This window comes from Hypomesus transpacificus, chromosome 14 (genome assembly GCF_021917145.1).
Source record: "Hypomesus transpacificus isolate Combined female chromosome 14, fHypTra1, whole genome shotgun sequence".
Lineage (NCBI taxonomy): Eukaryota > Metazoa > Chordata > Actinopteri > Osmeriformes > Osmeridae > Hypomesus > Hypomesus transpacificus.
This window is the reverse complement of record NC_061073.1, coordinates 16,523,516-16,540,186: the sequence shown is the minus strand read 5'-3', so window position 1 is coordinate 16,540,186 and position 16,671 is coordinate 16,523,516. Positions and strand designations below refer to the sequence as shown.

The following is a 16,671-nucleotide window of genomic DNA, read 5'->3' as shown; positions in this document are numbered from 1 at the left end:
TTTTCACTCATATCTTTCCGCTGTGATGAAAGAGAGCTGATATTATTTGTGCGGACAATTTACTGACTTGACTGAGTCATGGATTGTATGCAATAGCAAGGGCTAGCGTATAATTAATATGACCTAGCAGAGAAAGCCGTTTTTACGACGTACATGGGAAATACTTGACATAACTTTGTCACCTCATGCAGCGCGCGATGGCCAATTGGCAATACTCTGTCTGGCCGTTGAATTGGAGAAGGTTTAGCCTTGCTACACTATCCTACATAGGATTTTCCTAAATTTGGAACGGCTTTTGAAGATAACATCACCTCGCGGTAGGCTTTGAAATCGACGTCACTTGGTAGTTTATAGTAGAGTTCATTAAGAAGTATGCACTGATGTTGTGTGCTTTGTTGGTCCGTTCTCGACATGTTTAGACGTAAAATCCTTCATAACTACACAGCTAATAAATAAGATTGTGACTGTCTCAGGCAGAGAAGTTGAGCATTGTGAATGAAACCGACTCATTCATTACGTCAAGTACATTTTTTGTAACCAGTCAACAGTTAGGCCTACACACTGACCTCTGGCCAGTCCTAAACCAAAAGAAAGCTTAGATCCTGACAATGGAGACAATTCCTTTGCTACTCAAAGACATCCATTACAGGTCAAGCTTTGACTGGAGACCGAAGCTAAAACTCACTACCTGGGGGAATGAGGGTCAAGGTACGATTTAATTAGAACATCTCTTTATTGATGTGACAGAGAATAGAGAGATGGAGAGGCATGTGGTGGAATGGTGCTACTTTCTTCTGTTCACAGAAAAGGAGCTGTTTATCCAGCAAGCTGTTGTAATTGTTGAAGACGCCATACATGTAGTACTCGCTGACTTTTCCACGTTGTATTCAACAATGTTATCAAGTTTTGAACGTTTTTCAGAAACTTGTTCAATTTGTACTAAAACTTGTTCTGCTATGTGTGTGTTTTTTCTGTAGTATCGATCCATAAACCACCGCATGGACTTGCGATCACTCATATTGTACAGGTGGTACTTCTCCAGACCCTGTCAATGGTACAGATACAGGCAAATAGTGTGTGTGTGTGTTGATAAACTGAGTGTTGAGTCGGAGATGAGGAGAGACTGTGAAAGAGAGACCGGATCGGAATATGGACATATACAAATAAACTTTAATTAACTTTTTTTTTTGAGTACTAGAGTACTCTCAACTTCTTTGTGGTGAAACTTGTTGTGCATGACTTATATTGTGCCATTAATTCATCCATTAATATTTTATTACATCTGTAATTTGATTGCAAATGTTTGCACAAGTTGAGCATTTTTCTCCACTGCGCAAACTGTAGTCCACCTTTTGCAGTACATCATTTTACAATCTTCAAGTTTCTTTTATGTGTATCTTGTCAGGGGGCTGAATGTGGTCATCACAGTGCTTCTGGCCCTGGCCTTCATAGAGAAACCAACATCCCTTACTGTGACCTCAGACCTGCGCTACAGACAGCAGAAAGCTACATGGGAACCTCCTTGTGGCCTTACAGAGACCATTGAGATCACCTGCCTCGTCACGTTGAGTCTTGATCTAATTTTCAAGGTATAAACTTTGATTTATAGAATCATATTTATAGACTCAGATTTATAGACTAAGATTTATAGACTCAGATTTATAGACGCTGATTTATAACTCAGTTTAATCTGTTAGGGTGGGTTCTGTTTTGGTTCTAACATCTAATACCTCAATGTTTTTTACTTTGTAGTTGTATCTAATTGGCCGAGAGGAATTCCTGAAGTGTAAATGGCTAATAGGCAACATGGTGGTCATCACAGTGTCTATTGCTGATTGGATGTTATCCCTGGGTCTGGCTTGTGATGGAGTAAGTCAAGCCAGATACTTTATATATTGTGCATCTGTTTACTTGAAACAGAGATGTATCCTAACGCGTGTTAACATTCTTGACTACAGACAATGAGAATTAGAAGAATTTTGCGTCCATTCTTCCTCCTTCAAAACTCATCTTTAATGAAGAAAACTTTGAAATGCATCAAGAGGACAGTACCTGAGATTGCAAGGTAGCTAGTGTTCCATTGTTGATTGTAGAGCGTGACAGTTGTACGTCAAAGATTGTGAGATTCAGATTTTTTGGTGACATCTGTATTGATTGAACTGTTTTAGGCGTGTGGTGTTGGAATGCACTTGGCAGCTCGTCAATCTCAAAATTTGTAGGTCGTGAGATTAAATCCCAGATAGGGCAGTTTTTTTCTTCTAAACTTTAGATTGTAATATTGATACCCATGCATTTACGTACAGTATGTGTGACGGTATGTAACAGACGTAGCCACGCTCCGTCACAACAAGGTGTCGTTCGCCACTCACTGGGCTCGAACGCAAGACCTCTGACTTGCCAAGTGTGACCACTACCAACTATGCCAAAGAAAACCTAACTATTTGTTGACGCGGGTGGCCTATTACATACCTGAGGAGTGAGTTTCACCGATTTACACTGGTTACATATGTACACATTCATTCATGCATTTTAGCACACTAAGCAGAATCTCAGTATCATAATCTGCAGGTCATGAGTATGTACCTCACAGATACCAGTTGGTTCTTTTTAAGCTTATATCACTGCAACTGTTGACCTGTGGGGGGAGGGCTTCAGACATACTGCATGTCTCGCGCGTCATCTGAAGGTCATGAGTTCGAGCCTCACACAGGGCAGGTTTTTAGAAAAAACCTGTCATTACAAAATTACTAAATGTAACAAAGGGGCACATGAAAGGTACATTCCTGAAGGTATTCGAAATTTGAGATTTTCAGACAGATTCCTGTTCATTTATTTCTACCAGGCGATTAGCGACATTTTCACCACATCTGCTGACCTGGGTGGGGGAATGGGCACAGATGTAGCATGCCATGCATAATCAGATGGTAAAGTAAAGTTATTCTTTCTTGCCAGTGTGATGTTCCTTGTGGTTCTACATGTGTTCCTGTTCACCATGTTTGCTATGCTGTTGTTTGTCCGGGGCGAGGTAGGTTAAACTTGTTGACATTTTCTTAAATTCCTTGTAGTAGCAAGTGAGACAGCTTAGTATGGCCTTTCTGGAATTTGTATGTTATTATATATCAGCACCAGCAACAACACAGAGAATTGATGATTATTAGAAAATAGTTCTGAGTTATTGAGTGAATTGCAGTTGGAGCCAAAGCTGATGGTGGGTGTTTACATGTGTGTGGATGTTTTTCACTAGAACCCAGAAGAGAATAAGGAATGGGACTTCTATTTTAGAAACTTTCCTCAGTCACTCACATCACTGCTAGTCTTGCTGACCACTGCCAACAACCCAGACGGTAAAGTACTGGAACACACAGACACACAACTGCACGTATAGGCGCCTGAACATATGCTCTGAACTGTTAGGTTTTTAAATATATATCTCATCCTCAAAACTGTTTATGGTTTGCCATCTCTGACAAACATCCTCCCTGCTACAAATTTGCCCAATACCTCTTGCTATAATACCATAGGATTCCACCTGGTTAGAAAACCAAAACAGCAGCATCATGGCAGTTTAGATTATGATTCTTGCTTTCTCTCTGTTGTGTAGTGATGACGCCGGCGTATTCCCTGAACAGAGCCTTCTCAGCTTTCTTCATGCTCTTCAGTGGCTTCGGTTTGTCTACAGAAACAGTTTCTCTGTTTTGTTCTTGATGATATCAATGATATCAATGATATGAATGATATGAATGGATTGTTCATATGCTCATATAAGTGTTGGTATTAATGCAAATAATTGATCAACTATCTTATTTTAGCCTGGTGTGTTTGTGACGGGTATGTAACAGCTGTAGCCACGCTCCATCACGACAAGGCTCCTTCGCCACTCACTGGGCTCGAACGCACAACCTCCGACTTGCCAAGCGTGACCACTACCAGCTACGCCAAAGAAAAGCTAGCTCTTCGTTGACGAGGGTGTCCTGTTACATACCTGAGGGCGAGTTTCACGGTTCTAACTCCGTTACACTCACCCCTCTGAAACTCACTCCGGTGGTTAGCTGTGCTAACCTCGTGAATCCGGGTCACGGCACCAATGTGACGGGTATGTAACAGCTGTAGCCACGCTCCGTCACGACAAGGCTCGTTCCCCACTCACTGGACTTGAACGCACAACCTCCGACTTGCCAAGCGTGACCACTTCCAGCTACGCCAAAGAAAAGCTAGCTCTTCGTTGACGAGGGTGTCCTGCTACATACCTGAAGAGCGAGTTTCACGGTTCTAATTCCGTTACATGTTTACTGTAATCCGTAATCTACAGTAATCTTCAAAGTTTTTTATATACTTCAGGAACTTTTTTTCTGATGAATCTTGTGACGGCTATCATCTACAATCAATTCAGAGGATACCTAGTGGTAAGTCAGAGTAGATCCTTTTGTGTCTTTAGAAGGTTTGTTAAGACTATGGGCCTCATTTACTAACAGGATTGCGCCCATTTCAGGCGTGAAATAGCGGGTAAAGCCATAACACTGTATTTACAAAGGCAGCGCATTTGGGTAAAAACGCAGATTACCGCTGCTGGGAGGGTATTAGGGAAAGTGTGTGTGTATATTTCTAGCTCCTGTTCGCTGACCTTTTTTTTCTTATTTTCCTCGAATCACCCATGGTGGCAGTAACATGCAGGGGATTTTTCCCATATTTTAACGGTGCGCTAATTAACACTAATGGGCACAGATTGCCAGACAAGGACCTGGTTTGATAAATACCACGCAAAATGCGGAAATACACCTTCCGCGGTTGGGCAAAGGCACAGATTAAGCTGCGGTCGCAATGTTAGTAAATGAGGCCCTATAAATTATAACGAGCCATTCATTTGAATTGTCTGTTTGTATCATCTATCACAAAGCAAAAGGTATGTCCTTGTTCTGAATATAATATAATAAAATTGCATTATTTTGATGAACATTTATTCATACAAGTTGCTTTATGGTGCTGCAGATGTCAATCCAGACATCCATCGCGAGGAGGCGGCTGGCTATCAGGGCTGCGTTTGAGCTGCTCCACGGACAGGTCTTCCAGGAACGCAGTCACACTGAGGAAGACACGAGGTAAGGCTGCATGGGGGTACAAAGCTCCCTCTGCAAAGTGTTTAGACATGAAAATATTTGTGTGTGTGTGGTAGTGTGTGTGTGGTAGTATGTTTGTTTCTTTTGACCATAGAGTGTAGGACTATATAAAAGATGGGCGTAGTCATCGTGACGTCACCCATTGGTTTGTGAAAGCCCTTTTGAAGCTTTGATTTTTACACTTCCTGGTCGCCATCTTGGGTTTTTGGAAGTGACCATATTTTGAGTTTTTTGGAGACAGCCCTTGGCCACCCTCGGCGGTCTTTGACTTTACGCCATTTCAGCCCCACGAAAATTTTTAGCTGGTGCATGTAGTCTGTGCGGTCCTCATTTGATGATGTCTAGCAAAGCAATGGAAATCAAATACCTGCATATAGAGCTAAACTTTAGGCTACTAAACAAACGGATGGCGCGTGAGTTGATTGTGTACCTCCTTATAATACTGTCAAGTGATTAACAGAATTAAAAACTGCAACAGGTTCAGACAGTGTATTGGTGAAAAGGGGAATGCAGTTTTTGCATAAAGTGCCTGTGATGCTGCATATGTAACTGTTTGGGCTTATACATTTTTCACAAACACAAGTAACTCATCAAACAACAACACACCTGTGCAAAACTCCACCTCCTTGAGTCCTGAGAAAGATATGACAATTATCAACTTCATAAAGTGCCTAGTTCGCGAGATACTCATGCCACAGACTTACACACCCTACATACCCTAGCATACCCACAGAGAATCTTGGAAATGTGGATGATACACTGACTTTGGGGTTGAAGAGTTTACATCCTTGATGTTGAGTACTGTAGGTTTAATTCATAATATTTTAATCCATATTTAATGAAAATGGAATATGGTTTTACTGTAACACCAAATGTTTGTCTCTTTCAGTGAGTGTGTTCTGGTCAAGACTGTTGTGAAGGTGATGAAGAGGGTGAAAATAAACGATTACTACAGAAAAGCCATCATCAGGGTGATTTGGCAGTTTTATTTTTCTCTCTCTCAATTGTCTTATGTATGACAGAGTTTTAAAAGTGTTTTTAGAAAGTATGTTTTATTCTTAAGTTATTGTTTTAAAGTGTGTATGTATCCACAAATTCTCATGAGACCACATTCTCTCTCACTTATTTACAGTTTTTTGTTTTACAATCTCTAGGATCCATTTGTCAATACTAAAGGTCGACTTAGGGTACTCCGTTTAACTGTTTTCCAAAAAACGAACAGATGGGAACGCCTTTGTCTAGGTGGAATGCCCATATAAAGCCCTTTAGGTCACATTTTCAAAACTCTTTATACATTGAGCACAAGAGCAGTCTATTTCATCTAAACTGTGGATAATTTCTCAATGTTTTTGCACAAAATACATTGACAACATCTTTCATATCACATGAACACATCGCTCAAGCCCATTTGTACGTTTTATACTCTTTTCAAAACTGTTAAACTTACGTTCTAAACATAACATGACACCAAATAGACTGCAATTTGCTTCATTTCTATAGAAAATATAGAAACATATTACAAATGTCATAGTTATATACTATCATAACAATTATACCAATTCACTCCCTCTTGGAAGCAATGAAATCTGGTTTCCTGGACATGTCAGCAGAAGATAGTCAAGGATGGACCAGGCATGCCAAAAGTTTTTTTCCGACGTGTATTACCCAAGATGACAAGATATGATGTGCATGAGAACCTGTAGCCAAATGTAAATGACAGGGTTGCCTAGCATTGCTATTGTATCTGTAGATGGGGTACAACTTACTATATTGTATTTTGAATATTAAATAAATGAATAAATAAAATATTTGGCAATGTATGTCATATCGATGCTAATTGCACCATGTCTGATTCATTCCTGTAAGACATACTGCAGTGAAATCTAAACAGTTGAGAGGTGTCATTGTTTTGTAAATAGAATTTACTAACGATATCATTGTGTAATGGTACCTGTTGCTGATGTTTTTTAGGTCAGTGATTTATGAGTAGTAGCCTTGTTGGGTGATAGTAGAGTAGAGATAGAGTGAAGTAGAGTTGATATAAGACATGTATGAAGTGTTTTGGTAGTTTTAGTGCATTTTGGATTGGAAAATAACTGCTGTGCCAAGCTGAAAGTGGGTTTGGAGAACTGTGTATGAAGAGTTTAGAAAATGTGGCCAAATGATTGAGAAACGGGTCCTAGCGATTGCAAAAAACTGTAAGAAAGAAAATGAAAAATGGATGACCACACCTTTCCCATCCCAAGTGAAAATAATATCCTGTAACTGATGTCTCCTCAGAAAGCCCACCAGTCGTACTGTGGCTACCTTGGCCGGAAAGCTTTCCAGGAGCTGTTTGATGAGCTGGACAAGGACAGGATCAAAGAGGTAGCTATCACATGGTTTGGACAATAGCACCTTGGAATTCCACTCCTCAAGTTTCTGCCTTCATGATTTCCTGCACCTCAAATTGAAGAAAGGTTATAGTATGTGGTCCTACTGTATTCAGTTTGATAGAGTTTAGTATATAGGTGAGGTATTAAAGCCCCATTAAACAGAACCAGTACCGTAATCATATTTGCCTCTATTAGAGTCTAAGTCTATTAGGGTGGTAAAAGTAAATGTCAATTGTCCATAAACATGAGTCACCACAGTTTAGCTGCTAGCACTGCCTTGCAGATTTAGTTAGTACATGGTAGTACTATTTCCTGTTTCTGTAAGTAAGAATGTTTTAGAAGATAAACAGTGACGGACGTTGGAAAGTGAGAAAAGCCTCTATTGGCGAATGTCAAGATCAAGATATATCTCTGTTGTAATTTTTTTGCCTTTCATAACAGAATCCTGTCTTTAGGGTTAGAGTTAGCCCTAACCCTTCATTAATTCATCTTGACAAGCACCTATGGTCATACTGACAACATTCCTTACTTCCTTCCATTCTTCCTTTATGACCGTAAGTCATTCATTCCCAGGGTTCCCAGTCAGAATCCCAGGGTTTCCCTTCAGTACTTTGCAGCCAATGGCCACCTAAGCAACACACGCCTGCCACCGTAACTACATCGTAAAAAAGTAAAAAAAAAATAATAATTTTCTCCCGTTCATTTCAAACCGTGACCAATGCCAATCTCCCTTCTCTGCAGAACGCATTAGTCTATCGCACAAACAAACGAAGCGATAGACTAATAGACCCCCCAACAAGCGATAGACGACCCCCCCCCCCCCGATCTGAAGGCAAACCACACCCTACCACCTTAACTAAAAAAATGTTCTGCGGGAAACCATGATTCCCTCATCTACTCCCATGACAGCATCCTGTGTTGCCCAAATACTCCAGCAGGAGCCTGCAGAGAGTCCAACGTGTCTTCAGCCAGCATTACATTACCGTGGTGGGGAACATGGTGGCTCTGTCTAATGTAATCTGCATTGGTGTGAGTTCATTTCACCCTGGTGTGGATGCAGTACTACTGGTAGTGCTTACTACTGTGTTCTCTATGTGTTTGTTCAATGCTCAAATGTCTACTATAATAGTGAAACTCGTATCATTAAAAGGGTTAAGGTCCACTGGGATCGTTATAAACTATCATCTCATTATTGGGATCGTTATAAACTAACTTCTCATTTCTTGTCTGGGATTTAACCCGTTTGTCACTTTTAAGAGTTCACATAGCTTTCTGGAAAACCCTGCCACTGCAATCTTGCAAGATAGAGGTACTGCATCTAGATGTTAGCATGCTCATCTTCATCAAGAGACATTAGCAACCTATATGAATAGTAGTTAGGTAGTTCAACACTGTAAATGGGACGAGGAGAATGTAAAGAACAATCGATCGTAAAGGAAACTGTGTACAGAGAATCCCATCATGTTTCATAGTTTTAGACTGTTTTTAATGTATTCCTGTTTGAGGTACAGTCTGTCAACATAGCTACAATGCTGTGAGTGGTGTAATAACTATTTACTGGATTAAACCTGGTTTGCCACTACTGCATCCATAATGTGAGCAATTTCATGCTCTCAGATAATCCTGGTGAATGATTCAGAGAAGAAGCTGTCTGAAAGAGAGGACTACTATTTAGAGGTAAACACGTATGTAGTTTGTATACCTTCTTGGATTGATCATACCGTATTAAGTTATGTTGCATCATGTAAAGTTGTTACATCTGTCTCAATGCTAGCAATGTACACCACCCATATTTATTACCAGTCACTGTTTTTAACTCTATTTCTGTATTTTATATGTTTGGGTTTCTGTTCACTCACTGTTGAAATTATGAAACGTTTTTACGTTCAAAACATTACCATTAACAATGCACTGTGTAAGTGTCTGTGTATCTCTCGGTCTGTGCCTCTTTGTATATTTGTCTTTGTGTGCTCTGTGACTTTTACAGACAATTAACAGTTTCTTCATTGTCTGCTACCTGCTTGAGATGGGGCTGAAGATGGTAGCTTTTGGCCTGAGGGGCTACGTGTCCTACAACAGTAACATCTTTGATGGATCCATAACACTCCTTCTGCTGGTATGTGCTCTCACCAGTACTAACTTTATTATCTGGAACTCACCCTTTCATCTCTAAAACCCAACCTTTAATTCTCTGAAATGCACACTTTCATTCTCTAAAATACACCTTTTCTTTTTTTCAGGTATCCATTCACACAAAAATTCATACTTCAGTTCATTCTAATGCCTCTTTTCATTGTCTTAAGTTGCATCTTTTCGTTCTGAAAAAAATTCCTGAAATAAAACGGCTACCTGATTTTGTCTTATTTTTCTATTACAACAGGGTCTCCAGATATCCATATTCGCCACCTATCGGCTTCCCTTCTCCCAGTGGTGAGATCTAGTCTTTTTATAATTAATATTTTATGTGTAAGTCAGAGGCTTTGTGCAAAAATCTTCAGGCTTTTGGTTACCGCAATCCTTAATGACATAATAATAGCTCAACAAGCCTCACATCAGTACACCCTCTATCCACACGTATGAGCAAACATATACAATTTTTATTTTAATATCAGGCATTTACATACACGGTTCATTGTTACCTCTCTGCAATATGTTCACAAACGAACAGGGCCCGCCCGGGACTCAAACCCAGGGCCTCTCGCACCCTAAGCGAGAATCATACCCGTAGACCAATGAGCCTGCCTGAGAAGGCGCCAAATACTATTTAAACCCCGTCCTTCTTCGACTTTTGCCTTGGTGATGTGGCAGATTTCTGGCGCTCTACTGGTAACTTGGTAGTTATACTTGATTCAAACTACATCATAATTGTCGGTCAGGTCAGGGATTCTTGCACCCAAAGCAAGAATTATGCCCCTATACCAACGAGCCTAATGGATCAAATCCAATGAGCCCAATTGAGCAATTCTTAGAAAAGTCTCTGACTTTTACTCTCCCTCCCACTGGCAACACTGGGTGTTCCAGCGGTGCTGTCAGGTTACATCAGTGAAACAGTGTCACTTTGACCTCTAGTGGCGGTTTGGGGGAAATGCACTCTTAACTCCATGTTGTAACTGAAAATGCACTGCAATTTGTCAACACATTAAAAGCTCATACAAAATGGCACATACACTGTATGTGCATGTTTGCTGTAGAGCAATATTATGTTCATTTTGAGTGTGTGTCTCTTTGTGTGTGTATGTGTGTGCGTGTGGTGTTTGTGTGACAGGAACCCGTCCCATGAAGGCTTGCTGCCTCTGTGGGAGATGAGCCGGCTCCTCAACATGCTGATCATATTTCGCTTCCTCAGGATCATCCCTAACATCAAGGTACATGCACTGAACCACAATCTAATACACCTTACATGTCTGTCTCGTTAGTCTAGGGGTATGATTAATCTCAAACCTAGAGTTATTTGCCAGGCCTCTTATTCTGCTGTCCCAACCACCAGCTGATGGCCCTGGTGGCCAGCACCCTAATGGACCTGGTGAAGAACCTCCGAGCCTTCGCTGGGATTCTGGTGGTGAGTGCTGGTGCACCGTCATTATTTCACAATCAGAAGGAGATGTCCCTGTGGGGTTTACCGTTAAACACAAGAGAGGACCAAGGCTGCGTGGGATTTCATTCTTCTTAAAATACTTGCTACAAATACGATTCGTTTTTTGGGGTGTGCTTGATTGACCAAATTCACTTCTGTGAAATAAAAGGACCATACTTCTTTATTAGGTGGTTCGGAGTATTATTAGGTCATTCAAAAGCTTCAAATAATCATTGTAGTGAACGAGGTGTACAGGGATTGTGTTGTGTTCACAATCTCTGCCAGGTGGTGTATTACATGTTTGCGGTGGTTGGAATCTGGCTCTTCAAAGGGGTCATCACTGCACCTGCTACTGGGAGGTATAGGACATGCTAGACCAGATAAATGGTCTCTTATTCATTTAAAGGCGCTTGTTATTTTCTATTTATTCATTTTCCTGTCTTACAGTGTGACAAATGGCTCTGGAACAGGGAAGATGAGTTCCAACACAACTGTAGTGTGTGGTTCATACGAGCAGCTGGGATACTGGTCAAACAACTTTGATGACTTTGCAGTGAGTTAACAGAAACCCAACCTTCAAGACAGAAGGTACATTGACTGTGGAATAAACACCAATGTCGGGTGACATTGGTTTCACAGGTTCACCAAAGGTCTCAACCTGTGGTTTTGTGCTTTGTCTCCAGTCTGCGCTGGTACTGCTCTACAACATCATGGTGGTCAACAACTGGAATGTATTTCTAGATGTCTACTCCCGATACACCTCTGAGTAATATAACACAAATTCCTTTATTCCTTAATTATTTTATTCACATTAATACACACCTGGGTAAGGTCACACCAACAAGATTTCTTACCTCCCTCTAGATAAATTAATGTATTAATTCACTTGTAAACCAAAGTGAGTGTCCAGTCCCACTGCCCTTCTCTGGTCCCAGAAGAACTGACCCCTTCTGGCCCGAAGCCGGGTGCACAGTGTAATAGTCCTTTTACGTCATCCATCCGTGATACGTTCTATGACGGTGAGCCGCATTCACCCGCAAATTTACTATGGTAGCTAGCGGCAAACAAAACATCAGAATCTGAAACCACAAAATCTGTAGTGTTGATTTGATCAATGTCTTGTCTTGATAATAAATGCAGAAAAACACATCTTGACAGAATCAGAACTGGGTTTTATTGCCATGTAAGTTAGGGTTAAACACAGAATTTACTGTGGCAGGAAGGTGCATACAATAAACACATATACGGATCAGAATATTTTTTGTTGTTGTAGAAAAAGCAGATTGTATAAATACAATTTTAAAAGTCTAATACTAAAGAGTTAAACATATCCTAAAGAGCTAAACAATGTAGATATAAAATATATATACAATATAAAATATGAGATATTACAAAGTTACAAGATATGAAATCCGGCAGCATAGTGCAAAATGAATTGTGCAAATAGGTGGTGAATGGACTTATGGATATGGATGGACTTGTGAAAGGATATACTGTAGATCAGTGGGGAACCTTCAGGGCCTTCCACGCCTTCAGAGAAGGCCTAAACAAATTATAAATAATAATATATGTAATACTAATAATAAAGGATTCAATAAATAATTTAAAACAATTATATCTCATTTAATTTAATACAATACATTTTCGCTCATCTATGTTCTATAGTTAAGCTTACTGTCAAGTTCATGTCCTGAAAACATGTTATCCAATCAGAATCGTCTGTCTATATTAAGGCCCAGTTAGCTGGCTCATTCATTGGTTAGGACTTCACAAATCCTGGAAAGGGCCAAGCTATGTGTTTTGGTGTGAAGAGTGACGGGCAAATTGACCAATCACGCTTTGATTTCAAGTGGGCGGGAGCAAAACAAAACATTTTAGGCCTTCATGAAGTCCTAACCTCTTGCAGAGTGGTGAGAGCGGTTGAGAGACAGAGGCACCGTCCACACTAGCCCGGGTACATTTAGAAACGCATACATGTCTGCGTTTGCACCTCCCGTCCACACTAATACGGCGTATTCGGACACTGAAAACGGAGCTTTTCGAATATGCTCCCCTAGCCGGAGACATTTGAAAACGCCGGGTTCGCGTAGTAGTGTGGACGGGGTCCTCGGAGCTTTTCAGATACGATAATGTTCAGTTGCCATGACACTGGGGTTAGCTTGCGCTCTATAGCTATAGCTAATGTCAAGATGAACATGGAAGGTGAAAGAAATATGCTGCTCCATCTCTATAATTTATTTACCAGTTTAGTTAGTGTACTACTTCAGATACAACTATTATCACTTGATACGCGTTACTCCTACGCAGAAGGCGAGCGTTGTACTCGGTGTGCCTGAACAGATGTTATTGACGTTACAGTATGGTCTATTTGTTTACATCCGTGTCATCTTTAGCTACAGTAATTAAAGGATTGCACTTGTTTAACCCATTTAATTAATCGTATTGTTCCTTTTTTCCGCGATTATTTTTTTCTCTGCGGTGATGGCCGAGGTGAAGGCCCAGTTGTAGTACTCACGGTTCGCCACTGCTGTAGATAAAGTGGTATATCAGTGTGAGTCCTCCTGGCCTTGGTCCTCGAGGTCCTTGAGGATAGGCAGATTGCAGCCAATGACCTTCTCAGCAGTGCGGATGATACGCTTCAGTCTGCTCTTGTCCTTGACTGTGGCAGCAGCGTACCAGATGGTGATGGAGGAGGTGAGGATGGACTCAATGATGGCTGTTTAGAGGTGCTCCATGAAGACGCACTATGTACGTCATCAGGTTCTGCATTAGTTTATGATTTGAGAATTGTCGTAGGAGAAAAAAATCTTATGACACTGCCCAAATTTAATCTGAGGTTAAATTTGATTGCAACATCCATACTTCGGGGGGCAGGGAACATGTCAAACTATTGATCAAAGACCAGATTTTTGCCTAGGATTATAGGAATATTTTAAGATTATAGGAATCTTTCAGGATTCTCAATTTGTCCCAGACGATCCAATCGTGGCCAAAATCGTACAGTGTGCAGCCGGCTTAAATCATGCATTCATTCATTAAAACAAGTATTCGTTCATCCAAGTATTCCTCCATCTATTCTACTAATCACACCTATGCATCCACACATATTCAGCCATTTGTTAACCTACTTTCTTCATTTGTTCGAGTTGATGTTTTATGATGTTAATGACGTCCAATTCATGTCTAGGTGGTCAAAGCTGTACTTCATAGCCTGGTGGCTCACATCCTCTGTCATGTGGGCTAACCTGTTCGTGGCATTTATTCTGGAGGTAGGGCTTAAACACTGTTCCTTTCTTGAGATAGGACTAACACACTGTTCCATCTTGGAGTCGGAGCTAGCACACAGTTCCATCTCGGAAGTGGAGCTAGCACACTGTTCTATCTTGGAGGTGGGGCTAACACACTGTTCCTGGTGTGTGTGTGTGTGTGTGTCATGTCAATCTTCACCCAGAACTTCATCTATAAGTGGGATCGTAGCCAAAGTCAATCCATGTCTGATGTAAGGAGAGCTGATGTGGAGACCACAGTCCAGCTGATGTTCAGGTACAACACAATGTTGTTTATTTATTTTATTTTATTGTGTTTATTCAATTATGTTTATTCTTGTGTGTGTAAAAGCGGAAATATCCTTCACAATAAGTATGTGTATGCATACGCTGAATGACGCCCTAGGTATCCGTTGTTTGGTTGGTGCGTACTTTTTGCACGTCTCCCTCCCTTGCATGGTCCTCCAAGTGGACCATGTTTCCAAAGAACGCAGTTGAGTATGTGAACAATACCGCATGTCTAGCCGGTGTGAATCGGTGAAACTCACTCCTCAAGCATGTAGCAGGCCACCCGCGGCGTAGCTGGTAGTGGTCACGCTTGGGAAGTCAGAGATGGCGTGTTTGATTCTCGGTGAAGGATGAACACGGACCGGTAACTCTGACAGAGCTTGCAAGACGACATCTGTTGCATACACATACACAACGCGCGAGGAGTACTAACAACCGCTACACATACATATCTTTTACGTACCTACCATGTACGTACGTAACTGTGCACAGGGAGCTTGGAACCCTAGACATTCTTTTGTGATTTTAATACTTTATCGTATGATCCACAGCAACTTCTGTTTGGAAGAACACGTGTAACCAGGGGCCTGTTCCATAAAGGCCGCTCAAATAAATTGGACTTGTCCCAAAACAGACTTGAATTAGCTTAACAAGTCAAGCAGGGCTAAAGCGGTTCCACAAAGGCCAATTTCAGTTCACGCACTCCTACTAATTCAAGTCAGATTTAAGTAGTCAAGCTAATTGCGCGTGCACCCTATTCTTAAGCAACCCGAGAGGTTAAACATGGATCATACAATCCAACAAGGCAAAAGAAATGCACACGCCCATGTGACTTCTTCCAGAAAGAACGTTCTCTTTAAGTTTTTTACTATGACAGCCCCTCATCCACCGCTTCATCAAAATGAAACGACACGCCATGATTCACATGAACGAAAGGCTATGTAGGTCGAGGTCCTTTTTTAGACCTTTACTTTGTTGATTGAAAAACAGACAACCTCTAAACACATGTACATTTACTTTTTTGACATTGTTTTAAATAAATAGCCAACTATTAATCAATACATTACCCAGTAGCCTATTTTTATAACATGGTTGTTGTGTCGGGAACATGGAGGATATAGATGTAGCTAATGGATTTAGTTTAGTTTTGTAATTGTAGACTACTGTTAACAACTAGGCCTATATACCCATAATAATTATACTCGGATAATTTAGATTGAGATAGGCCTATGCCTGATGTCTAAACATTTGAAATCAATAATTAGGCTATACAGCCATACGTTTAACGTGGCGTGTATCAAATCATTGTTCATCTTCATTTAATGCATTAGGCTAAATGTTGTAGCTTATGTAGGCTATTTAAGTAGATTTTCTACCAATGTTCAACATATTGAACTGATGAGCATAAGAAAATGAGAATATACGTGATAAATCATCGTTTTCCCGTTGGGTCCATGTTACAGGAAGGTCTGGTTATGCACCAAGTCACGCTAAGCCTGACAGTTAGCCTGACACTGACTAGACAGTTTTGCAGCCTAAGTTGCCATAGTAACCGAGTTAGAACTACATTGAGCTAGCTTTATGGAACCGAATGAACTAGAAATGAGTCAGACTAACTGACACAAGTCTGGCTTATTTGATAAACTGGCTTTATGGAACAGGCCTCAGGACACAAAAATGTGTTCACTGTGTTTATTTACGGTCTGATCTCTGTCTTCAGGGAGCGGATGCTCGAGCCAACAGAGGAAGGGTTTGTCTCTCAGCCACTCCAGCATCCACACCTCCATCTCACCATGTGACCTTCTCAAGCTCCGTCACTTTCCTCAGACTCTGTGACATCATCACACCAAACGTCTCCTCCGCATTGTAACATTTAACTTAAATAACCCCTTACAGGCATGAGTATGTAATGTGTTGGTGCAGCATTTTGTCATATTTTTTGAAATAAACTTCTGAGATCTTTCTGAAATGAACACATCTTGATTAGTAGCCAATAAATCTAAAGGTTTGACAGTAAAATTATACACATTCGATATCTGTGGGCATTGCAGGAC

At 40.8% G+C, this 16,671-nt stretch overlaps 1 protein-coding gene across 1 annotated transcript; it reads left to right on the top strand.

Moving 5' to 3' along the window:
- Positions 1–629: 629 nt before the first annotated feature.
- Positions 630–16,568, top strand: LOC124476836 (two pore channel protein 2-like). The gene is made up of 23 exons (XM_047034230.1): positions 630–708; positions 978–1,054; positions 1,406–1,589; positions 1,753–1,869; positions 1,959–2,065; positions 2,953–3,025; positions 3,245–3,344; positions 3,602–3,667; positions 4,339–4,403; positions 4,987–5,096; positions 6,004–6,085; positions 7,395–7,481; positions 9,107–9,166; positions 9,477–9,605; positions 9,870–9,919; positions 10,755–10,854; positions 10,977–11,048; positions 11,349–11,422; positions 11,511–11,616; positions 11,747–11,829; positions 14,251–14,332; positions 14,515–14,606; positions 16,338–16,568. Exons 1-23 carry the CDS (start codon positions 697–699, stop codon positions 16,414–16,416), a joined length of 2,007 nt encoding a protein of 668 aa, XP_046890186.1. The 5' UTR covers positions 630–696; the 3' UTR covers positions 16,417–16,568.
- Positions 16,569–16,671: the final 103 nt, after the last annotated feature.